Below are 25,540 nucleotides of genomic sequence, written 5' to 3' on the forward strand. Positions count from 1 at the left end.
TGCTTTTTAGTCCGAAAACTCGCATATTTTTTAACCTGCCTTTATTTAATATGCCGGCGATGCACAAAGAAAACAACAACGGCAATAGAAGATAAGATATGGCAGTGCTCATCCAGCTGTCGGTATGAAGGTGAGGTCCTCAGCTGCATCCAGTGACTCTTGAAAATGAGTGTCTTAAGTATTGAAAAGGGGTTTAAAGGCAAAAATGATGAAACGTGTTAAAATATGGAAAAAAACATGGTTAAAACTGTCAAAAAAGGGTGAAAAAGTGTGAAAATGGGTTATAAGCGACAACAATGGGTTACTAAGGCAAAATAGGCAAAAAAAAAAAAAATAATGGGTTGAAACTTGCAAAAAAACACTTGCCTCTGGTTGTGAAAAGAGGCTAAAATGTAGCACAAATAGGCCAAAGGGGGTGATAATGTTTCAAAGAGTCAAAAAAGGGTCAGATGCATAATACATTTAGCAAAATGGTTGGAAATAATGACAAAAGGGTTAAAAATTGGCAAAAAATAAGTGATTTGAACATTATGCTACAGGTGTTCTAATCTCATCTTTAGAAACACCAAGAATGGAAATCCATAGTCAATTCTGAACAGAAACAAAGATCCACTCTGGTGTAGCATGCTTCAAAACTGGAGCCGTTAGCATACCAGTTCTCATTTTACCTCACTAAAGAAGAAGTGGATTTTTACTCCCTGATTCTGAGGCAACAAATGCGATGACGCTCACAGCCATTTGCTTTACTGTCCTTTGCAGGCCATGCTGATGGTTAAATGTACTGCCCATCCCCCCATACTGAGTTAACTGCCTGTCCCCAGCAGGATGGGCTGGCTGTAAACCACACCAGGTCTATTAATTAATTAATGTACCCTAACTGCAGGGCTGGCTTCCTCCATTGAAATGAAGCACTTTTGTTCTGCCTGCAGTGTGAACTGCTTCTGTGTATTTGGGTTCCTGCAGAAAGGAAAGGAGAAACGGAGGTAGAGGAGAATTTCAGCAGACAACTGTGGATGGGAGGGAGCCATCAGCACCGTTGTGACCATTAATCACCCAGGGCCATTGTGATCCTGTCCTGTAAACGGCGCCAGTGCAGGCAGGCGGGCAGACAGAGGAGGAGAGGAAGAAGAGGCAGAGGGGAGAGTGGGCAGGGTGGCTGCAGGGACAAAAAAGGGGCAAAGAATGGTTGATCAGCCTGTGTGTCCACCACAGCTCCTGCTGCTGCGAGGCTGGGGAGCAGTGCTGCTGTCTCAGTGCTTGTCCTCTGTGTTCTCGCAGATCCCGGATCCTGAGGTAAGAGCCTGATACATTACGAGTCCTCCACAGGTCTCTGGTAGGAATCATCCAGAGAATTTCTGTGTGGTGGGTACAGGTGCTCTGCTTTCTTAAGGGTTGTTATTGTCTGTGTGCTGGGCTCGCCTGACTTAATCAGGAGCATGTGAACATATGTTGAAACCTGATACATATTATGTTCTTACAGCATGATCAGTCAGGCACCGGGTGCAAACAGGAGGATCAATGTAGCGAGTCCTTGTATGACAAGTTGTTTTTGTGCTTTTTCTCTGAAGAGAGGAGAGAAATAAGAAAGAAAATGAGACACAATCAGTTAAATCCTGTTTTTCTAAATCAAGCTTGTAAAAAGTTTGCCTCTTGTGCACAAATGTAACAGAAAAAGTGCCATATTGCAAACAGGCCATGCCTTTATGAAGGATGCATGTTCATACAAGTTGTATGACAGAAGACAAATTGCATTATGAGAAACCCTACTGGGTGAAATTGCTGTATGCATGCAAGAAGACAGAAGATAAAGGTGCTTTCATATTCATACCTACCCAACCCTCCTTACACATTTGTCTTTCTTTGAACCCTGCTGCATTATAAACAAACTAAAGGTCTCCAAAGGCATCAGAAAATGCTGGACACTTCGCCTCACTGACTGCGTGCATGACGTACACATAGCTTTTAAAAGGAGATAAAGGGAAGCTTGCTTTGGTGGAAGGAGCTTAATGAGGACGTGATGCTCTAGTGGGTTTACCAAGGTTATGATCAATACTCTCATCCTACGCAGAGGGCAGACAATAAGTGACATCACTTTGCTCCCATGTGGTTCATGTAGTTATTCCACTCATCCTTCAGTTAGGGACAAATAATAAAGAAACAATGAAAAATATATGTGTATATTGTGCACTTTAACACAAGTTTTAAGTAATCTGTTTTTTTTTTTCCTATTTTTAGATGTTAATCCCCATTTAGATCACACTAATCTCGATTGATTAGTCCCTTAAAAGCCTTCAAAAAAGAAAACCTGACCAGACAAATCCAAACCTATTGATGAGTTGAAATGTGGTTATCTCACTGTTAACTGGAGGTACTTTGAGGTCTGTATGTGATAACTTTGTCTTGTTTGTTACACCAGAAGAAAACTTGAGGCTTACAGCCTCTAATCCTGCCATATGAAACGGCCCAACAGAGGAAAGGACTTATCATTACATAATCACTCTTGAGGCCAATGCTGGTTTTATCTAAGAGCAGTGCTGCAAATCTATATCAAGGCTTATCCTGCTGTTGGCGTTGCATAAATACAAGTGTATTGAGCGGGATTGTTTTGCAGCATTCTTTTGAAAGTTTGCAGCCCTTTAGTGTTGTGCAGGAGACAAATGAGGGCTCTGATGGCATCTCATACTCTCACTATCGGCACTAAACCTTTGTATAGTGCATTACATTTGAGAGGAAAAAATGGTTTTGCCTTTTCCAAATGCTACAAGCCTGGAAACAAAGAGGCTCTGGAAAAGTCCCCTGTTTGTTGAGTTTGATCGTCCTTTGGGCCGCTGTTACAGACTCTCGAAAACAAAAACAAGATGTGTGTGCTTCTTTTTTGCCTTTTAGAACTGGCAAGCATAATTTATTAGCCTAACTGCAATTTTTATATCTATGTGGGGTAGGTTTTTCAGTTAGAACTTTACAGATTAGATATTTTGGTTATCTACTGGTGAATTATTTTACATCATCTGTTTCACCAGATTTTTCTTCAGTCATCTACAATATTCTGCACGGCACTTTGTCTAACCTGGTGCAGCTTTCTATGCCGAGGCTTTGCTGTGTCGGCCTCTGGCTCTGTGAGGTTGGAGTATGCTTGATCCTCACTATGAAAATTTAACATGTCATTGTTATGTAAGTACAGGAGGATGAAAAGAGGAGGATGAAAGAATCTGTGAATACTGAGAGTTAAATGAGATGGAAAATGAAATTAATTTTATTCGATACTGTCTGATGTATCAAGATCTACGGGAAACATTATTTAGAAAAGTTAAGGAACCTGGTCTTGATTTAATTTATATGGATGACAGTACTTTAATGAAATATCTTTCTGATAATAGTTTTGCTTTGTCTGACTATCTTACTACTATAATTGGAGAGCTGTCTGTCTGGATGTCTCGATTTGCAAACCTCCAGTTGTCATTCATACCTCTCAGAGGACTTCTTGGGTATACTGGGTCGAAACTGGAACCATGACAAAATCATAAATACAGTATGTATAGATTTTGTTTAAAATAGCAAAATAGCTGTTTCTAGCCTCAGTTTGCCCCCCCTCACGTCCCCATCCACCAAAACCGCTGATGTGCTGACGTACGCTGAGTGTAGTGCGTCACTTTGGCGTATATATAGTTAACTACAAGCACCCTCGCAATTTAGCTGCTTTTCTCTTAGCCTCCTTTTTTTCTCTTTCACCACAACTTAGCCTAGCTTAGCCTCACCTTCTTTTGCTGCTTCTGTCTCTCCTGCTCAGTGTGCCAGATGTTCAACTTTACCCGTCCTCCTCTACCAATAGTGGGATATGTGTTAAATGTAGTTTATCTGTAGCTCTGGAGGACAGGGTACCTCTTTAGGAAACGCACCTCCACACCACTGAATCCAATCCTTTATTCTCAGCTCTAGCTAGCCAGACCCCTTGTAGCCAGTGAAAGTCAATCTAGCAATTCATTGATGAGCTCTAACCTATGTCATGAACTATTTTAAATCTGTTATGTTTCTCTGTCTTGTTTATTGCCTGAATTATTTTTATGCTGAGCCTAAGAGCCTAAGGCAAATTTACATCTTTATGGAACAATAAAGATGTATTCTGTTCTACGCTATTCTGGAGCAGCTGGATAGATTTTAAGCACAAGCAAACACCAACAATGAAGAGAAGTTAGAGAGAGGGGGGAATGTCTAAAGGTTGTCCTCTTGGGTTGATCATATCGAACAGATGATTGAACAAATGTCCCACTTCTATAAAAACCTTTACACTCTCCACCCTTGTTGTTTCCCCCCTTGTTGTTTTTTTCTGTTCACCCTCACACTGATGTTATTAGTGAAGGCAGCAAATGTAATAAATATCATTATTCTGACCCAGTGCTTGATGGTTTATGGACCCAGGAATAGAGTTTCCAAGACAACCTTTCATTATTCAATCAGATGCAGTAGACAGGAGATTTTCTCACAATGATTTCTTATTAGAAAATCTGTGCTGTGATGGCTAAGGTAAAGTGATCCAGCTATTGATTTAGCACAATGGCTAAAAGAGTCCCCATTCCTAAGCTATAGAGAGATATGTTTAGAAATATGAGACATGTTTGTTTTGGCCTTTAAAGGTTGATATTTGACAGAGAATTAAAAAAAATGTCAGAGGATGTGACATTTTGAATACAACCATCTGTCTGCTCTCATGCCATTGAGGTGTGAAGGTTTCAGCTCTTTATGGTGTTGAGTAATATTTTTTTTTTTTTCAAAGACACATCAACAAAAGGTACAGGTGGAATGTATATTTTTTTGACCTATTGAAAAACACAGCTGTTTTTTTCAAGCCACCTTTTTTGTTTGTTTTGCTTCCATTACCACACACATTTAATCAGCATCATATGATTTAAAAAATTAAATTCACTTTCATTTCATGTTAATTTTTCTCCATAATCTCTCCCTTTTAATTTCTTCGTCTTCATTAATTTTTTCTCTACTGATTGACTACATATGTAATTCTTATTTTGAAGTCGGTCAGCTGCCTCACTGCATAGCCTTGGCATTTAATTAAGTGAGCATCCTTATCATCACTGGTTTATGTTATTTCACCTATTTACAAAAAGATCAGTGCTTTAAGGTGTAGGTAGGAAAATAGGATGGATGGATGGATGGATGCATGGATTACTGGTTGGGTAGGTCGGTAGAATGAGCCATGGATGGGTAGAAGAATGGATGGATGGATGGACGGACGGTTGGATGGATGAATGAATGGATGGTTGGAAAGTTGGATGGATGATAGATAGATAGATAGATAGATAGATAGATAGATAGATAGATAGATAGATGACTCTTAGGTAACCTAAAGATAACCTAGATAAGTTTGACGTGTTATTATGCTTGAGTTATATGGTTTGTTTTCTTCTTAAGTTTTGTTCCCTCTTGTGCATCAAAGCCTGTTTTATTTGCTGAGCCAGCTTCTTAAAAAATCCTTGTCCTCTCTTTTGTTCACAGCTTTTACCCACAGATCCCCCGAAGAAGCCTGATCCTGTCAACTCAGAGACTGTAGTTTTCTGGGGACTGCGGTTATGGCAGGTCATCGGCATCTTCTCTGTCTTTGTTTTAGCAGTTGGTCAGTATATCTCCTAAAAACATTTTGTTGAGCCTTACCCAAAACAATCTTTAAATAGAGCACTATATTTAACGTTTAACTGAGGGCCATGTAAGTAAGACTGCAGCCATTAACAGCCAAAAAGTAGTGATGATCCCAGGCAGATAATTCCACATCCAATTATATTAGACCTGCATTCACTTGACAAGTCAAGAAAACACTCAAAACTGTTAAAAATTAAGATTGGTTTATTTAAAAGGGATGGTTTGCATGTTGGTAGCTTTAGCAGTGCTAACAATGCCATGCCATACAACTCACATACCAAAGCAATGGGCGTCAACATTCAACATAGTCTCCTTACAACTTTATCTCCTGTTTTTGGATCAAAATAGTTTAAATCCATACTGTTTCTTAGAGGTGCAATTGGTGCTATCAGGTCATTGTTGTTTACATTGTGTTACCAAGCAAGGCAGTAGCCATTAACTGTAGCTATAGTGCCTACTAGTGGAGGGCAGCTGTGTCAAAGTTTAGACCGAGTTTGCAAACCACTACTGTGAGATCAGCATCCGTCAGAACAGCAGGGAGTTAATCTGCCTGTACAATATTTAAGATTTTTTGAATCAACTTTATTCATGAACACAGCATTGCAGTTGCATTTATAAAACAATCACTTTGCAAACGTTTCAGACTGAGCAACATTTCATAAATAAAACCGGGAAAAAGGTCAGATGTCTCATCCAGGATTAAATTGTGTATAGACCCGTTTTAGGAGGAGTTATCTAAACAGTGGCTCATTTTAGCTTTGTTAACTTTAGCTAAGGCAAACAAAGCTGCACTAGCTACATAGTGAACATTGCAATGTAAGCCAAAGTAACTACCTTAGTTTTAGGTTAAGCTAACAGAGCTAAAGCTAGCCATTGTTTGCATAACTTCTTCTAAAATGGGTACATCTTTGGCAAATGTAGCATAATCTAGCATAGCTAGCATAGCTGTGATTACTGTAGCTTCAGCAACATTAGTTATGTAGCTATGTTACCTATGTAGCAATGTAACTTCATTAGCTTTAGATTTAGCCATGTAACCTACATATAGGGTTTCCACCTTTAAAATAAAGGACACCCAACACTCCTCAGGGCCACAACCACAACAGGCCAGAGGAATGGGTTACCAGTACCATGCCTATTATTACTATTTTGAGTTTTTGGTTTTTTTTTTTCTGTTTTGTTTTGTTTTGTTTTGTTTTTTTAAGCCAGTCAGTAACACAAAGAGTGTCTTCTTAATACACTGAAAGTTGCAGTTACACTGCAATTTATTTTTAAAGAAGTGCTGTCAGTTAAAGAACGTGGTTGGAGATTTATATTCTCTTGTTGTTTTGAAAGATACTTTTTTTTATTTGTTGTTTTGAAGGATCATATTTGACCTCTTAAACCCACGCCTCCAATATCAAAAGAAACTATTCATAAATCCTTTACATAAGGTTTAAATAAATACATTTTTATGAACTTGAGTAGATTTGCCAACCAGTTATTTTACTTCCAATTAAGTAAAATGTATTCAAAGACACTTCCCTTTTACTTGAGTAGCTACATGACTCCTTCAGTCTCCTCCCCTTTACATCATTATATAAAAGAGCAATGTTAGCACAGTTTGAATTAAATATTTGGCATCTGTCCGGGGGCAGTGTCTGAGATCTGCATGCAGACTGTCTTGAATGAAATAAACTTAGGTTTTGTTTTTGTCACCCTTCTTTCAGTCATCACTCTCTGCTGTATTTTCAAATGCCGGATCCCAAGAACTAAAAAGGAAATTGAGGCACGGCACGCGCAGAGGCAGGCCGCCAAAAAATATGCCAACACGCTAGAGACGGTGCCACCTCTGAATGAGCTGACTGAGATCCCAGGATGTGAGTACCTCTACTAATATATCTCTCTCTTACTTATACAACTTCAATAATTTAGCAATAAATCAACAACATTGGAAGCACAAGCTGTTAGTCTCTGATAATGGCTGTGATGCCTTTTACCTTATTGATCGCTATTGATGCCACTGAGTCCTTTAACAATGCATCAGACAATCAGACAAATGGGAGACTGGAAAAGGATTGAATTTTTGGACATCAAAGTCCTTTTACATGACTTATTTATGCAGAGCACATGATGCCCCCTTCAGCCCATTCTGTGATTGCTTTACACAAAAGCTTTCCACAGATCTGAGCAAGCATGTGAGTTTGAATGTCTATTTCTAAGCAGTAGAATGTTTTTCTAAATGGTCAAATCTATCAGGTCTCACAAGGCTCTGCTGTTGTAGTGCCACTTTCTGTAATTCACTTCTTTTGCTGCCTGTGTGCTGTTATACTTCTTTTCTCTTCTCTTCTCTTCTCTTCTCTTCTCTTCTCTTCTCTTCTCTCCTCTTCTCTTCTCTTCTCTCAGCTATCCCAGATGCTCCTGCCGTACAGACGGTCTCTGAGCAGGTCGAAAGTGAGCCCTCAGTCGTTAGGCCCAGTGAAGAGCAACTCAGCTCCCTCACCTTGTCAGACACAGGATGATCTCTTCTTTTCATCCCTCATCTTCTTTCATACAAATCATTTTTTTTTATAAATCACAGTGTCCTCATTAGTAGCTTCTCTTTCAATGTCACACAGCCAAGTGTTAGAGACTCCTTTTATTGCATCTAACAGCCACACATCCTGCCATCAGCCCATTCAGCAGTCCTTTTATCAGGACATACAAGCGCAGTATAGAAAAATATTTAAAAAATCAGAGTGTACTAAAGTGGAAATCTAATTGAAGTGCTTTCTACATTTCCTTGGAAAGTCAAATAAAGCACTATAGAAATCTTCCAAACCTTTCTGTAATTTTTTAGACTTTCACCATTCTGAAAAGCATACATGCTGATTTTAAGATATGTGAGTGACAAACATGCACTAATAAACATCTAGAAACAAGGCACTGCAATCAATTTCAAGTGAAGATAAACATCTCAAAGTTATTTCTGTTGTTTTTTTGTATGTCACTTGAGGCCTTAGAAATTCTTTCCTATGGTTTGCAAAGTCCATTAGATCTTAAAAACCTGTAAAGTGAAATCCAAAATTTGTGTCTTAACACACTGTTGGAATATGGTTGCTGTAAACATGTGAAAACACTGAGATTTACATGTGACGGAATTTTGGATTGAGACTGTTAGAAAGTTTTTCACCTCTTTCCTGGCTGGGATTAATTTAGGCAGGGCAAATATGTGGGCTGCAGATGTCTATCCTGGAGCAAATTTTACTGCCTCATTTTTCCTGATTTTGAAGCTTAATTTTATAAAATTAGAGATTTTTATTTGACTGAAATTTGACCTGGGGGTTCATAACATAGTGACCTGTCATACGACAAACCTAAATACAGATTTATTTTCACTTTACAGGGTCTTTAAACCGTGCCCCTGCTACAACACACTGTTATTATCCTCCACCATCTTCTCACAGAAGCAGGAGAGGATAGGGAGAAGCTCACATGAAAAAAACATGTATGAAACATGTTTTAGCTTCTGAATGACACATAAACAAACTGAATGAAGCACCATTGCTTCAGTGTGAACACAGAGCTGATTACAGTAAACCCAGAGTTTTGCCTTATCTGTCATTTTTTTTTATGGGCTATGCAACATTTCAGACTTTCTCAAGTCACTTTGTAAGTTTCATGAACAGGAAGAGAGCGGTTTATCTCTGCCATAAACCGGCATATCACTGTCTGCCCCAGCACTTACAAAAAGCCTGCATTTATTAGGGTCTGGCTGCAGGCCATACATCTCTGACGCCCCCTTTTTTAAACTGTTCATTTGAGACGTTGTCTATGTCAGAACTTAAATACATGCTAAAACTTTAGAAATAAAATCAGATTAAACTTTTGTTTAGGGTCAGGCTCAGGGTAAAAGTAGCGGTTATGATACCTAAAGATAAAAGTAGAAAACAAGACCTGGAATACCTAGTTACCTAATGTTTTATAAAGCTGAGTAAACAGTCTGATTATAGGAAGAAAGCGTTCCTCCTTGAAAACATTCTAATCAGCAAAGGTTACATAGCTCCGTTAGCTATGTAGATAACATAGCTACATAGCTGATCTATCTAATAAGGCTAAAGCACACAAAGTAGTTAAGTAAGCTGGATAGCTACATTATCTGTGTAGCTACATTAGCTTTAGCTATATTTTCTAAAGCTTACATTGCTAAAGCTAACTTAGCTACACTGGCTTATGTAATAATGTTAATTACATATCAGGCATAACTACAGTATGTTAGCTGTAACTTAAGCTAACAAAACTAAAGCAAGCCAAAATTCATCTATCTACTTCTAAAACAGGTTGATACATAATTTAATCCCAGATTAGACCTCTGACCTTTTTTGTGTTTCATTTATGAAATGTTGCTTTGTCTGTAATGTTTGCAATATGGTTATAAACAAAATGTAAAACTGGAAATATGTTGAACCACAATTATAGGACTTCTGTTCTGACAGAGGTGGGTAGGGGACTAGGTTAACCTTATGAGCAGAATGCAGCTGCCTGACTCTGTGCCAGAGAAGAGAAAAAGTCAGTTTCTGGCTCAAATCTCTGTTATGATACTTTAAATGATCGTTAGACCACTGTGGCTGATAGATTTGGCAAATTTACCTCACAATGAACAAAAATGCAGAATTTAACTGACTGTTAACTTTCAGTAAAGGCAGTGACATCAGCTAACAATGGACTGTACTGAGATGAACTGCTCTGTGATTTTGTATTGTAGTGTTAGAGGGGCGGGGTCATTTCCACTGTGGGCTCATGACATCCATGCCCTCATATTTGCTCTGCCCACATGAAACCAAGCCAGGAAAGAGGTGAAAAACTTTCTAACGGTCTCAATCCAAAATTCAGTCGCATTCAGATCTCAGTGTTTTCACATGTTTACAGCAGCCATATTCTAACATATCTGGTGTGTTCAAAACCTTTGGATTTCACTTTACAGGGTCTTGAAAGCACAAGAATCTGTCAGCTTTGAGTAAATCATTTGATTTGTTGTTGTTTTTCATTGTCAGCAGCGAGATGGTGCATGCAGCATGCCTGTATGTGCATTGTGATTGTTTATTTCCCCGAGATACTTCTTAAAGAAAACTATCACTCCTGCTGTCTGCTGCAAGTGTGAATAAATCTGATTTTTCCTGTCAGCTACACTGGTCTCAGCTGTTTTTCTGCATTCTCCTTTTCCTCTCTCTTTCTCTGAGGACTCTGGTTTGGTTCCTTGTGTGCTATCCCAGCTGCTTAGCTGTGGCCTTTTCAGGTTAAGAAATGTGACAAATAGGGACTGACATCTGTCTCTGCCTGTTCCTCTACATGTGACATTATGCATTTAGATGCACCAATGCATTCATCGATTATTGCGTGGTTAATTACAGGGAGGAAAATAAAGCACTCAGATGTCAATAGGTTTTTTTTCTTGCATGATTACAGCGTCAAACTCCCATTCTAATCCTACTGTGGCGAGACCGTGTAACTCTTCAATCACCAGAAGCACCAGGGAGAGTTGAGGTTTTAAATCCTCTTGCGTGACTATATGAGCATCATCCATGTGGCTGGGAGGGAGCCTAAAGGGGACGCGCACTGACTGCAGCCTTTATAAAGAATCATGATGAAAACATTTATTAGCTGATGAACTCCCTACAAGCCATGATGTAATGGTTGCTTTCTGAGTTACTTAGGAGGAGAACCGCATTGATCTAGCAGCAAATATGCAAATTATTACTTTTCTGCAGAGATTATATAATACTTAGGATGCACTAAAATGAATAATGCAGTAAAATCATTCATAAAGCAAATATAAGAGAGAAAAAAAAACAAAGTTTCCTCTTTAGAAAGTGCGCTTGCAAAACAATGGTGCGCTTATGAAATCTTCCTCCTGAGGATTAACTTAAATAACATCAGACATTACTCAATTACATTTTGTAAATGAGGATCAAGAAATGCAGAATCTTATTGTCTGAGTGCATGCATGGATAACAGAAGCTTGTCAAATCTGTTTACATGTTTGGGGATAATTATCTAACAGTGTATTCAAGGACACAAAATGCGTAACTCGGAGGGGCGGACCCCTTTCCCCATAAATTGACCTTTAAGATACGAAAATATGACCCATTTAAGAATTTCTTCAACACTGAGGTATTCTTACCAAGCTGTAAAAAGCCTCTTAGACAGTATCTTCACAAGAGAAGAAAGCCAAGAGCCTCTTCAGTTTCACAGCCAATGTTTGCTGCAACCACACTGAGAAGGGATAACACAGCATCGTTTTATCCTGCGGTCCCCTTTGTCCCTCACACAGACAGAAAATAAAATAGCTGCATTGAAGAGACAGCGTGATATATATATCATAGTGATATATCAGTCTCTCTGTGTGCATCAACCTGAGGTACCTGCTCCTTTTATCAAACAAAGGCAGTTATGCCAGGTAGCCTGATATAATCTTCTTTCTTCTGAAACTCTTTACTCATTCATCTAAATGGGTAACAAGGAAAAGGTCATTAAAGGGTCACAGCACATTGACCAGATTTAAATGACTTGCAGAAAAACCTTTTTAGATGTTCTAATATACAGCTGTCCCCCTTAACATCCTCACAAGGACTACGACTACGATACCAGTATAGCTTTTCTTGCTGAAAAGCACTGTTTGCTGTTTGACCACAGCTGCCCTGTATCTTTGACTGGGAACATTGTATCAATGCCGTCAATGATGATTAAGGTTACCAACTTTTTCAGTAAGTCTCAGTCTGCAAAACATCTGAACCTATGTGATCATATATTAACCTGACATGCCAGATGGATTTGTTTCACACATCCATCTGGGAAAGCTTCAATAGGAAACGTTTGAGAAAAGGCAGAGGCTTTGAAAAAACTCGGAGTATGACTGGATGAACATTCTGTCTGTCACATCTCTACGGGCCAATCAGAGCAACAAAACACAGGACATAGCAGCTATTGAGCTGCGTGTGTGCAGCTACCGAGGAATAATGCCTTTTAACGAAGAAATGTTGTCAAGTTCTGATAAAACTTACGCTTCAGCAGCATCCACGCTAAGCTCTTCTGCCATAATTGCACTGGCCTCTTGCTGCTGCTTGTTTACTATGTCACGACTGTGTCGTGCCTGAAAGTACTGCCCCTCATTGCTGATTGGTCCTGTCACTTTCTAACCGGGCCCAAATGGTTCAGATGGGAGCTTTGCAAGATGGATTCACCAGTGAGAAACAAGGAAACGGGCGTATCCATCTGCTTTGCAAGGTTAATCGTATATGCGGTTTCAGTGAAACTATTTTGAATGTTATATTAAAGGTGACATATACCCATTTAAAACTTTTTTTTTTTTTGCCTAAGATTTATTTTTGGGCATTTTGGTGCCTTTATTGGATGGAGGGGGACGGTGGATGGGGTCGGGGGTGGGGCCGGGGGTGTGGGTGGGGGGCCTCAGGCTGGATTTGAACCCCAGCCGCCCATGTATATGGGGAGCGCCTTTGACCACGAGGCCACCTGCCCCCCCCCATTTAAAACTTTTAACACAGTCCCATTTGGTCTAAATGAAACATATGTGCCATGCTTTGGTCAAAATACAACTGGATAAAGCACAAGAGGATCTAAATAGTCCCCCTCAGAATGCTCAGTGTTAGGCCCAGTCCACACGGAGACGAATTCAGGAGTATACATAAAAGATTTTTGTTGCATCGGCATTTCATCCACAGGGAAACGGCGCTTTGGGAGGCCGTAAATGCTACTTTTTGAAACCGGATACCAGAGTGAACAAATCTGTAAATGCTTAACGTTTCATCTCCGTGTGGACACTCAACCACATCTTTCTTGAAATGATTACATCATACATAGCGTAGCCACTTATGCTGCATGCGCTGTCGAATCAAAGCAACACTGGTGGATTACAGGGTTGTGTTCGTGCTGCAGATGCTACTGAGCTTATTATGGCTTTATCAGCAAAATCTGATGCTCCTTTACCACCACTGAGAACAGCACGGTAGATGTTCTTAAATCCGACACGCAGAACAACCAGAAGGACAAGTAGGAGAAAGTTTGTTTTCTGTAATCTTCTTCTCTCTTTTGGTGCATTTCCGTGGCAGCGCCACTTACAGGCCTGGCATATATACTACAGCGTTTTCAGTTGTTCTCAGTGGTTCTGTGCTTACACGGACATTTCCTGAAATCCTGTGTTTACGGAAAACTTTTTCAAAATGAAACGGAAATATATCTTTTTTGTCTCCATGTGAAATAATAATAATAATTATAATAATAATAAGTTTATTTATAAAGCACCTATCAAAAACAGCAAAGTCACAAAGTGCTTTACAAAGAGATAAAAGAAACACAGGCAATGATGCAAAGGCACAATGAAAGAACACACAGTCAGTACACTAAAACAGGTTAAGTAAAGGCCAGACCAAACAAGAAGGTCTTTAGCTGCTTTTTAAAGGAATAAACAGTGTCTATTGATCTTAAAGCCAATGGAAGTGAGTTCCAAGGATTTGGAGCAATGACCTTAAACGCACAGTCTCCTTTGGTTTTAAAGGGGACATATTATGCAAAAATCACTTATTCAGGCTTTTCTAACAAAAATATGTGCCCCTGGTCTGTCCACAATCCCCAAAAATAAGAAAAGTCCATTCCCTTCCACCCTTTCTTTCTCCACCTTTTAGAAAATGTGTGCTGAAACAAGCCATTCTCAGATTTTACCTTCATGATGTCATGTTGGGAGTCAGCACCGGCCCCAGGTTCGGATGACCCTCCCTGCTTGGAAGAAAGTTCTGCCCTCGTCTGCTGATCTTCCTCTCAGCTGCCAGCTGAGAAGCCGGATAGTTCAATGGGTTACCCTGCTGACTATAGTCTGGAGATTGATGGTCTGAATCTTAGTCAGGACCTAAACTTTGGATAAAATCATCTGTAACCTTGTAACATCAGGAGCGCCACGTCCATTTCCTGAAAGGGGCGTGGTCAGGGGCGGAGTCAGACAGATCAGTAAAATTTAAAGCCACAGACACAGAAATGGCTCGTTCTGAGCGGGGCTGAAACAGACAGATTTTTAGACATGCAAAAATACAATACCAGAGTGTTTTTTTTTTCAGCAACAAATTTCACAGACATGTTTTGAGGACATCTTAGAACAATATAAACTTGTCTTAACAGGGTGAAATATGTCCCCTTTAAGTCTGGAGTGTGAAACAACCAACAGACCCTGATCTAAGTACCGAAGAGTCCTGCTGGGATTGTAAGGTTGTAAAAGTTCAGACAGGTATACTGGTGCTTGACCATGCAGGGCTTTAAAAGTAAACATAAGAATCTTGAAATGTATTCTGAAATGTATGGGAAGCCAGTGGAGAGAATGTAGAATTGGTGTAATGTGTGACATTTTTGAGGACTTGGTTAGTAGTCTGGCTGCAGCGTTTTGAACTAATTGTTGATGATTTTTTCCAAATGTTCAGACAATTTAATTTACCACATGTGGATTCCAATCAAGGTGTAGAAACATCTCAGCAAGCATTAAGAGAAATGGGAGGAAACTGAGTTAAATGTCAAGTGTTGATTATTTTACTGAGATCAGCTGACATTTATGGTCTAAATTTCCCCTAAAGGCGAAAACAAGAAGAATGCTTATTGTCTCTGTGATATGAGGCATACAGTATGTGGAAGCTCCTCACAGCATGGATTCATCTTGTGGCTTTATTAACATACTGTTACAGCTCCAAATGTCCCTATGAATATGCCATTAGCTGAGTATCTATACTGCCTGCAGTGAGCATCATTAATATTAAAAAGACTTCAATTTTCAGCTGAAATAAAGACCTTTACTACTGCCTTTCTAATGACTTCTGCACATGCACTCAAAGCTACGCTCTCCAGTGGTCTTAGATTTTGTTCTCAGCTAAGAAAGCTGAAGAGTGTTAATCTCAATTAAGAAAACTTTGGTGACTGTCAGAATCTTCTCAGCAACTGTGTGAGAGGGTTTGAAGAACTAATGTTTTCCTGAGAATGGCTGGTGAATAAAGCACAGTGTATGACAGGTAAATATGGATTTTAAAAAAGCTTCGTAGTTACAGCTCTTCATTTAGCCTTCACCAAACCACATAGGCCTCCAGTGGTGAGTCAGCTCTGAATGCATGTCAAAGAAAAGAGACACGGTAAAATTCACCCTGACTGAAGCGGAAATGCACCAACAAGAATGAGAGTAGGAAAAAAAAATGTTCTACAATAAGTCAGCTTTCACTATAAAATAAAGGTCCAAAATAAGTTCAGGTTTCCTTTACCCCCCTCCGGCAACCTCTGACATCTGGATTGTGTTTGTCGCTGGGTTTCCTGGTCCTCGTTTGTGTATTCAGTGTTACTGAAGCATTTGAAAAGCAAATGTTCATGCTGCTACTGGGGGAAACATAGAAAAAAGAAAAAAGTAATCACACCCTGTTTGGCATCAACAGGAATCTGTCCTCTGAGCAATTTTCACAGCCTTTACACAATAGTTGTTGAAGTGTAAATGATGCAATGTGTAAAGTCTCACACGTGGCTCTTTGGAAGGGTCTGTTAGAGCCCAGGAGCTTTAACGTCCGCTCTGTTGTAAAGATATACCTTTTCTTCGAAAACTCTTGGCTCTGATGTTAGAAATTAATTAAAATACCTGGAAAATGTTTCAGTTCTACAGTTCAAGGATGAGGATTCTTTGTTCTTCATGTGGTGGGTCAGGACCTAAAAGAGAGACATGTAGATGCATCCTGTGATAACAAGTACATTTCTGATTTCTTGACTTAATTATTTTATCTTGTGATAACAGTCTTTTTCCAATGAGAATATGTTAGTAGGGTTTTGTAGGGAGCCAATGTATAGTAAACACAACATTATTATCTTTATGAAATGTATAAAGAGAATGAAATGTAAGAAATACATTGATGAGAAAAAGACAACAAAATACAGTAATTAAAAAATACAGAATAATGATCATGATAGTGGCTATCAGTGATAATGATTGATAATGATTGTAAAAAATAAAAATAACATGAATATGCACATGGGATGATGTGCATGTAGGGTTTTACCTTTAACGTTTGGTATCCTAACCATTACCTTAACTTTAAGCCTTAGCCTAAATGGAAATTTAATACAATTTTATTTGCAAAGTTTTGGTGTGTATTCCTGTTCTGAGATATACAACATCTCAGATGAATGGTCTACAGCCAGACTGTCTTGTAAATGTCTGAAAACACAAGACTTTTGACTTGTCCACTGAGCTTTGTTCAGGTTTTTGAAGTGAAATGACATATAAAGGAGAGGTGACATCTTTATTTTACATCACTGTGGCTGCAGGGAGTTATTGCAGTGGCTTAACCAAAGTGTGCTGAAAGGGATAATAGTGATTAATTAATGTGATTAACACAAATTATTGCTCTAACTATGAACCTTAATTGTGATTAATCCATTAAAGCTGTCATGGGTTTTTTTCTGTGATCAGATACATCTAGCTCCAAACTAAAGTGGTTGATAATTTTCTTTAATTTAGGACATTGTCAATCCATCACTGACTGTGTTGCGCCTGAATGCACTGAATAAAAAAATGTTCATTGAACTGAACAGTTCAGTTTTCAAGTCATGAACGGGAGCATGAGCGTATTTCTCGCTGGAGACAGAGAATGAATGTTGATGCCCTGAGAGGTATGGAGCTCTGACAAATCAGTGTACTGGAGCAACATTTCCTGTGATCGTAGAGGGGACTGTGTTCTGAGAAAGAGAAGATCGTGTAGCCAACTACATTTTCAGCGACTGCTTTTAAGTGTAAATTGTTAAACACGTGCTTGGATGCTTTTTAACATGTAGCAAAGTAGCCCAAAAGCCTACAATACTTACACTAAAATTAACCCTTCTCAAATCAAAGTGAAAAATGTATTTAAAAAAAATACTAAAAAAACAAGCACCCCATAAAAACTATTCATTTCATTTAATGAGAGTAAATGTAGTTTGCTGCTTTCCAGAACTGTTTACTACGTTTCTATCACAGGCAGTGAATTATCTTTAATAAGCATTAAGACTTCAAACAAGGGTGAGTGTGGACTGATGTGGTGCGTTAATTTCAGTGTGATGTACTTACCATAGTTGAAGGTAATGGGGCTGTATGCTCTATTCCAGCAGTTCTCAACCTTTTCTCTAAGGGGGCCTTTAAAATTTTGAAAAATCCTAAGTCACCCCGTACAAAGAGCATTTAAAAAAATCACCTCCCTATGACTGATGAGGGATTTATGGAGTAATAGAATGAGTGAGATAAATCTCTAAAGCAGTCTTGTGCATCTGTTTAAATGCCTTGGATGAAATGAGTAGCGGTCATGCAGATCTTAAAAATGCACTTTGATGTGTTTCCCACTCCATGATCACCTGCTGATGTGACCCCTCCCCCACATTATCCTTATTCTAATTTGACTTTAGAAGCGTATTCTAATTATTAATGCTAGGATAGCCAAAGATCAAATATTCATAGTAGGCTAATTCTTGCTTACATATAAAACATTTAGAAGGCACCCCAAGGTGCCATGGTACCCCTGTTGAGATAGGCTTCTCTGTTCATTCAAGAGCGTCTGAAATAAAGAGCTCAAAACTGCCTGCAACTTTTACAGAGGAAAGGACGCGTTGGGGACGATGGTTGAATCAGTGTGACACCAGCCTTTGACACTGGGAAATACTGCACTTATCACTGAAGTATGCAAAATGATAATGTAATGGTATAAAGATTCCTTCTTCTATTATGGGAACTTTTCATCTCTTCTAAACAAAGACAATAAAAAAAGAGCGTAAAGTGGTTATGGTAAGCTTCTAGCTGAGGTTTTTATCTTGTTAGAACTTTTTTGTGTATAGCACAGGCCAGGTTAAGCTGGCTGTTAGCTTGCTAGCTGCATGTCTACCTGACAAACTTGATTTAAACTTGAAAACAGTCGAGTTAATTTGGCTAATTAGTAGTCAAAAATATAATTACTGGCCACATTCCCTTGGCAAATACTAACAACATCTTTTCATGAATATATAAAAACCAGAAGATGAAGTGTGATTGGTTGTATTAGCTGCACTCCTCTCATGTGGAATAAACTACCACAGAAAAGTATGTGTGCTGGTAATAGCTGAAACCTGAGGCACTGTTGTCTGTCCTTCCATTTATTCATTCATCTGTCTGTCTGTCCCTCTGTCCGTTCCTGTGGAGCCGATATCTTAAGATTGCTCTGAGAGATTTTCTTCAGATGTTGCATAGATGTCCAATTGTCAAGGCCGTTGGACTTAATGGTGATCCCTTAGGATCTCTATGAATCACATTACAGAAAAACTTCTCCAGCCTTTCTTTTTCACCCACCACTACTTACCTGTCCAGCTATTGGATACCCTATGGAGGCATATCACAGGTTTAGTTCTAGGTATCTAATATTTTGAAACAATTTTTCATGTGGACTTTTCAGGTGAAGATGGCTTCTAGTAAGTGTAATGAGAAGTTTTGTCAACAAAGAAGAATGAAAAAACAGATATATTTTCATAAATGCCTATTCCTTACCTTTTTCTGCTTTAAGTGAATCCTAAATAGGAATGAGGGAGACACCATCTGACACACAAAGCTTACAACTAACTTTTGTCCTCCTTCTGTTACACAGAAAGCACTTGAAGCGATGCTATAACAAGAAGAAACAGACCAGAGAAACAGATGTGTCTTCATTACATACAACCTACTTAGCCTGGCCTTCTGTAGCATTACACTCTCTCTTCATCATAGCACTCCAGGCAGGACCCCAATGTTACCTGATGCAGCTGTGAAGCCTTCAGCTGTTTTCCTTTTTTTCATGTGTGTTTGCAGCTGCAAAGGCAGAGGAGAAGGAGGAGGTGTCGACAGTCTCGGGGAAAGTGGATGGCGAAAAAGGAGAGAAGAAGTCCAAGGAGGGCAAGAAAGAAGGCAAGGGTGCCAAAGAGGGGAAAGGGGAGGAGAAGGATGCTAAGAAGGGTGAAAAAAGTGAAAAGGGAGCACCTAAGAAGGAGGCCGGCGATGGAAAAGGAAAGAAATCTGGTGAGAAGGGAGACAAAGGAGGGGAGAAAGGAGAAAAAGGAGGCAAAGGAGGGGCAAAAGGGGGAGCGAAGAAAGCTCAAAAGTGAGCTCTGGCATTCATGGACAAAAACTTTTTCATATTTTTGCTGCTACCTTTTGTGTACTTCTTTTCTAAGATGACTTTTATTATATTATATAAAAATAAACAAAAAAACTTTTGTGCACATCTGTGTCAAGAAAGCCCCAGGACATCAGAGTACAGTAAAACTGTAGATTTATTGTCACAATTCACTGATGAACATTAGAGAGCAGAAACAGTTAACACTGATATCGAAAGCGTGCCTTCATCACTGTATGAGGTGTGCTTTAGCAAACACGCCTCCACATACTGCATCCAAAGCATTAAGACTCATATGGACTTCACTGAGATAAATAAAAGACAACAAAACACCGTATACTTCCATGAGAGGTATTTAAAATACAACAAAATACAACATTAGCTCTGTGATTATGGGCCTTACTGTACACTTGATTCAAAACACAATCATTTTACATGTTACAATCAGAACAAAATACTGTTTTATAGCATTAAAGTGCTCAAATTAGAGTTTTCCATGTGTTTCTTTTTTTGATTTAAGATTTTTATGCTCTGATACCAGCCATTGATTACTGAAGAATGTATGCTTTACATAACAGTAACACTTACATATCAATCAATGGAAAGCAGTTTAGAAATGAAAAACAAGTACCTCATTTTCATTGTGATGGCGAATGTTTTATGTACATCAGCTTTACTCTTTACCTGGGTTGAAAATTTCAGAATAGGGCTCCCAGGAAATTGGTAAAAAGGGAACATATTCCATCTTAAGAGACCACTTAATTTTAATAATTTTTTAACTTAGTAGTTTTTTTTTGAGTGCCAGTAAATTACCACATCATCATTAGACAAAGATTTCCTCTATCCTCCATCAGAGTGGCCTTCGGGGACTTGCAATTACACAGTTAGCCACTCATACTTGATTAGCTGTGATGATTAATTTGCATTAGATGTTCAAGTTAGGTTCAATTTGGATTTTGGATGAATCAAAGCACTTCTCAGAACTCAGAATGTTCAAACTGAAAGAGTTGGTATTTGTTTGGCTTACATGGATGCTAAAGATATTTCTAAAACGGTTTGAATGTTTTCTATTTGCCAAAAAATTCTCATTTGTGGTGAGAAAATGTATTCCCAGGGGCGTGTTGGAATACAAATTTTAATCAGACAGAACAAGAATTCCTGGGATTATAAAAAAAAAAGAAATGCAATGGCAACCAGTGCCCTTCTGTGACCTCATGTTTTGAAGGCAATGAATGTCTGTGGCCCTGACTCCTGAGCAACATCAAAACAAGTCTAAAAGCCTGATTCACAAATGAATTGCTTTTCCAACCAAATGATTCAAAAAGATGTCAGTTAAGGTTCCTTCTCACCCAGGTCATGGTGATCCAACTTTTCATCAAGAGGGCAACTGGACTTAATTAAGGTTTTTGAAGATGTTTCACCCCTCCTCCAAAGGCTTCTTCAGAACTGAAGAAGCCAATCAAGTCCAGTTGCCCCCTTGACATTTCCTCTCCTTGACATAGTTGATGTTTCCTGCTGCAGCCTGTACTATTTACACTATCTGATTAAGGATGCATGATATTATCGGGGTGATATCATTATTGGCACATACTGAAGCTGTAAATATTACATGTACAAACAAAGACGTAAGTGGAGTTTTAGGCTGAACCAACAGACCTACATCAGCTGAAGTCTGCTTCAAAGTCTGTTTTAAAGGTCACATACTTTACCCCTTTAAAACAAGTTTATATTGGTCTCAGAAGTTTCCAAAACATGCTTGTAAGGTTCGTTGCTGAAAAAAACACTCCAGTATTGAATTTTTGCATGTCTAAAACCCTCTGTTTCTGCCCTGCTCAGAACGAGCTGTTTTTGTGTCTTTAAATCTTAATGAGCTTTCTGACTCCACCCCTTACTCTGCCTCTCTAGATGCAGCTTAATAAAGCTGCTCTTCTGATCTAGGATCGGGGGGGGGGGGGGGGAACTTTCTTCTGAGTGAGGAGGGCCAACCTAACCTGGGGGCGGTACTGACTCTCCACTTGACATCATGAGGGTAAAATCTGAGAGCGGCTTGTTTTAGCACACATTTTCTGAAAGGCTGTGGGGGGGGGGGGGGGTTTTCTCTTTGTATGGGGGAAATTTACAAGCAGTGACTTTCTGTTGCCGGTGGGGGGACACAATGAAGTTTATCAAGATTCAAATTTTTTTTCAGGCAAAGACTGTTATCAAACATATAAGATTGTTTCTGATACAAAGTTTGCCAAGTTATGACTGTATAAAAATATATGGCAAGAGAAACTGGCAGCTTTTGTTGAGGCCATGCCCTCTGACAAAAACTCAGATTTTTGCACAGAGCTGAATCAGCTTCTTTAGGCTTTCCTGACACAAATTTTCTGTTATATCTTGGACTGGCTTGAAACAGTAGCTTTTACTGTAAATCTTGATATTTCACACTGTTACTGGGAGGTGATACGATCTGTACAAAATGCATTCAGGTATGAGCCCTCTACATATGTGGAAAGTTTCACTCATATTGGACCACGCACAGCTGAGTTGTACACAACTTCCTGTTTCTTGAAAATATACAAATTTAGGGATGCTTGCCATGCTTTTAGAGTTTTGTAAACAAGGCGAGTAACTTTGCATCATTAAGGTTTCTACTGTGAGTGACCTGAAATTGAGCTCAATTAGATTAAGTTTCTAGGACAAGTTTATTCTGTAAGGACCCCTGGAAATGCGCACATACCTCAATTTTGACTAATTTATTCAAGACAGTGGGTTTCCTGTTGGAGCTAGGTTATTGCTACAAGAGGGTTTTTTGTAGATCATGTCAAGTCCAATCTACCCCCCAAATTTCAGAGTTCTAGGACAAAGTTAGAGGGGGCTTTATCTTTGAAAACTGTTGAAGGCTCTATTGAGGCAGTCTGGGTGGTGCATATTTGTAACCCACATAATCCTGTCCTGATGCGCTTCCAAAATGCCATGACTTTTAAGGATTTTGAAACCCTCAAAAGTCCTTGCACTACTCGGTGCTCAGGCCCTAATTACTTCAAATAAATCACCTGCAAATTAAGTTACTTTATCACTATTATGAATTAATCAAGAGGGAATCAGTGAAAAGCTGAGGACAACTGAACTCTTCATCTACAGGTGGAGACCGTCATGAGCTGCAACGCTAACGTGGATGCAAGTTTTTTTCTTTTCCAGCATATTCAGATGAAAAATGAGAGAAAAAAAGCAGAGCAGAGAATTTTTTTCAAAATACTGTTGGCACTTAATGCTTTGTGAGTCAGACGCAGCAGATCGGGACCGAATTATGCAGTTTTTGGAGTTATAAGCGGCTGCAATCCATTCTTAGTGAATCAGGCCCAGTGTCTTTTTTATGGGATGTGTTCAAAATACAGAAACGAAACCATTTTAACATTTAACTTACTGGTAAACAGTACAGGAGGACTGTAATGTTTAGTGATTGGTTCAGTAAATAAATCAGACACAGAAGTATTGATTAACCTTTAGTAGTGTTTTAACCAACTGGACAGACTAATAGGGAGTGAAATACCTAAACAAAAAAAAAGACGCCAAGGAATAAAACTTGGACAAAGTTATTTTGAAGTCACCTAAAAAAACAGCTTGCTGTTCTCAATACTGGGTGAGGTAAAAAAAAAAACAAAACAAAACAAAAAAAAACACACTGTTTTACAAATAAAACATTTTGTTTAAGTCACGTGTGGCTGGAATGAATGTAGGGCTGTTTTTACTGGCCACTGTAAACAAGATCATGTTTAAAATTTAAAGAAAAGGCAGTTAAATATTTCCCTCTGCTATCATATCATGCCTTTTCTTTTTTGGTGTAGGATGCAGTGTGACCTAACCTGCAGAAAAAGCAGGATTAGCTGCTTACAGGGATCGAAACATATCCTGGAATGCTTCATTTAATGCTTGTTTGAATGCCCTATGTCACCTGCAAATATTTTTTTTAACTATATACATCCTCAAATATTGCAAAAATTCTGTAAACCAACACATGGTAAAAACACTGAAACATAGCTTTATAACATACCCATACACATGAACACTATTAGCTCACAATAAGAATGTATTTCTGATCTTTGTAAACATTATGACTTGTACTTATTTACATCAAAAAGCAGCATATCACTGGAGCAAATTTAATGCGTCATTCATTCCCAGGTTCTCCTTCATAATCTGCACAATTGTTATTGTAATTTTTTTCTTGAATTCCTCATTTAATTAACATTCCAGTGGAATTGAAGACATTTCCTGCCAAGTGTGTTTTTTTAAAGATGGGTTTCCTGCTTTAAAAAATGTGTGAGAACACATGATACCAATTTTGTCCCATTTCCATAAAGTTCCTCTTTACCTCGGCTCACACTGAACCCAAAAAGAGAGGCAACGCTCTCAAAAGAGTCTTCTCTTTGGCACCATGGTGAGAGAGAGGGGGGGGGGGGATTCTAGGAGAAAATCTAAATATGAAACATTCATTGAACTTTTCAATGTCTGCTTGAATTAAGAGAAATAAAAAACAGGTTCTTCTGTACCAGTAAAATTTGTTCAACATTTGAGGAAAAAAACCCAGCTTCATATAAAACACCTCAGAGAAATGCTGACTTTGCTATAACACAACTTGAAAGTATAAAAATAGGTGTGCAACAACAGAGGACTTCAATTACCTGAGTACCTTCCCTTTAACACTGAAGTGAAGTGGACTTAAGTCATGAGATACCATGCTGTGGAGCATGAACGGTAGCATTAATTATCTTTAAGCAGAGCCTACATGCACAGTCTTACTGAAAACTTGCTGGAGGAACTCCCAACACATGTGCCTCTAAGTGCACTCAGAAATCCACCTAGCTTTAAGGTGATTAAGGCCATTCCTGGCAGCTGCTGTAACTAAATGTTAGATTCATCCATGAAAGCTACGCACAAGCAAAAAAAAAAAAAAAAAAAAAAAAAAACCAATCCAAAAAATATAGTTCTGGCAGTTAAAAAGGAAACAAAAAATGTCAGTCTGTCTTTGTCTTATTACACATTCACTGTGGCAGGCGGTTGGTGAAAGAGTTAAAGGAATTAGCCACTAAAATTAGGGATACCCTTCTTCATTTAGAGGCAGCCCGGCTCACTGAAGTGAAACATCCCTTTTTAGGGACATAAGCCTCATCATGCGGCAATGTTCTGGCTCACTTCACAGGAGAGAAAAACTGGCAGTGTGATGAAGCTATCCGTACGGAACAGTTTCCTTTTTATGCATCCCAAGTGGCCTGAAGTTTACATGACTGTCTCCCTCTCCTCCTCAACCACGGGGGAGGGTTTCTCATCCTCGCAGGGCCGCGTGGCTGCAGAATGCTCCTCATCAGGCAGGTGGAGCTCCTGTCCCAATGAAGGTATGGAGTTCTCAGAGACCGAGCCGTTCTTTACGTACCCGGGAAGATTCCTGTGCCCATTCACAGGCACGGGGCCCAGCCTGGTGGTGAGGTGGAGGGCATGTGGCCCCCTGGCGGTGACGTTAGTAACGCTGGTGTGTGACACCATAGGTCCATAGCTGTACGTGTTACTACCACTCCGAGCTTTTCTTTTGAAGTCCAGAGCCAAAGTTCTCCTGCTCCATGACTTTTTGATCTCAGCTTGCACCTTAAAGGAAAGAAGGTTGTTTAGACCAATTAGAGCTAGACATATCAGGTAGGATGATCTTGGTTTAAAAGGCTTCACATTCCTTACCTCTCCGTTGCAGAAGCAGTATATAATTGCCACTAAGAAACCCTGAAAAA

General features: G+C 39.1%; 2 protein-coding genes across 2 annotated transcripts in view; one reads left to right on the forward strand and one right to left on the reverse strand.

Moving 5' to 3' along the window:
* Window positions 1–1,182: 1,182 nt before the first annotated feature.
* Window positions 1,183–19,767, forward strand: tmie (transmembrane inner ear). Its single transcript, XM_041803569.1, has 4 exons — window positions 1,183–1,293; window positions 5,509–5,626; window positions 7,359–7,508; window positions 19,475–19,767. Exons 1-4 carry the CDS (start codon window positions 1,183–1,185, stop codon window positions 19,765–19,767), a joined length of 672 nt encoding a protein of 223 aa, XP_041659503.1.
* Window positions 19,768–24,896: 5,129 nt separating this feature from the next.
* pth1r (parathyroid hormone 1 receptor) overlaps window positions 24,897–25,540 on the reverse strand; it is a 108,140-nt gene continuing 107,496 nt past the window's right edge. Inside the window, exons 13-14 of the mRNA XM_041803570.1 lie at window positions 25,491–25,532; window positions 24,897–25,403 (exon numbers count right to left, since the gene is read on the reverse strand). Of these exons, the coding sequence (XP_041659504.1) occupies window positions 25,041–25,403; window positions 25,491–25,532 (405 nt within the window). The 3' untranslated portion in view covers window positions 24,897–25,040. The remainder of the gene's footprint in view (window positions 25,404–25,490; window positions 25,533–25,540) is intronic.

Source organism: Cheilinus undulatus, linkage group 13, assembly GCF_018320785.1.
Source record: "Cheilinus undulatus linkage group 13, ASM1832078v1, whole genome shotgun sequence".
Lineage (NCBI taxonomy): Eukaryota > Metazoa > Chordata > Actinopteri > Labriformes > Labridae > Cheilinus > Cheilinus undulatus.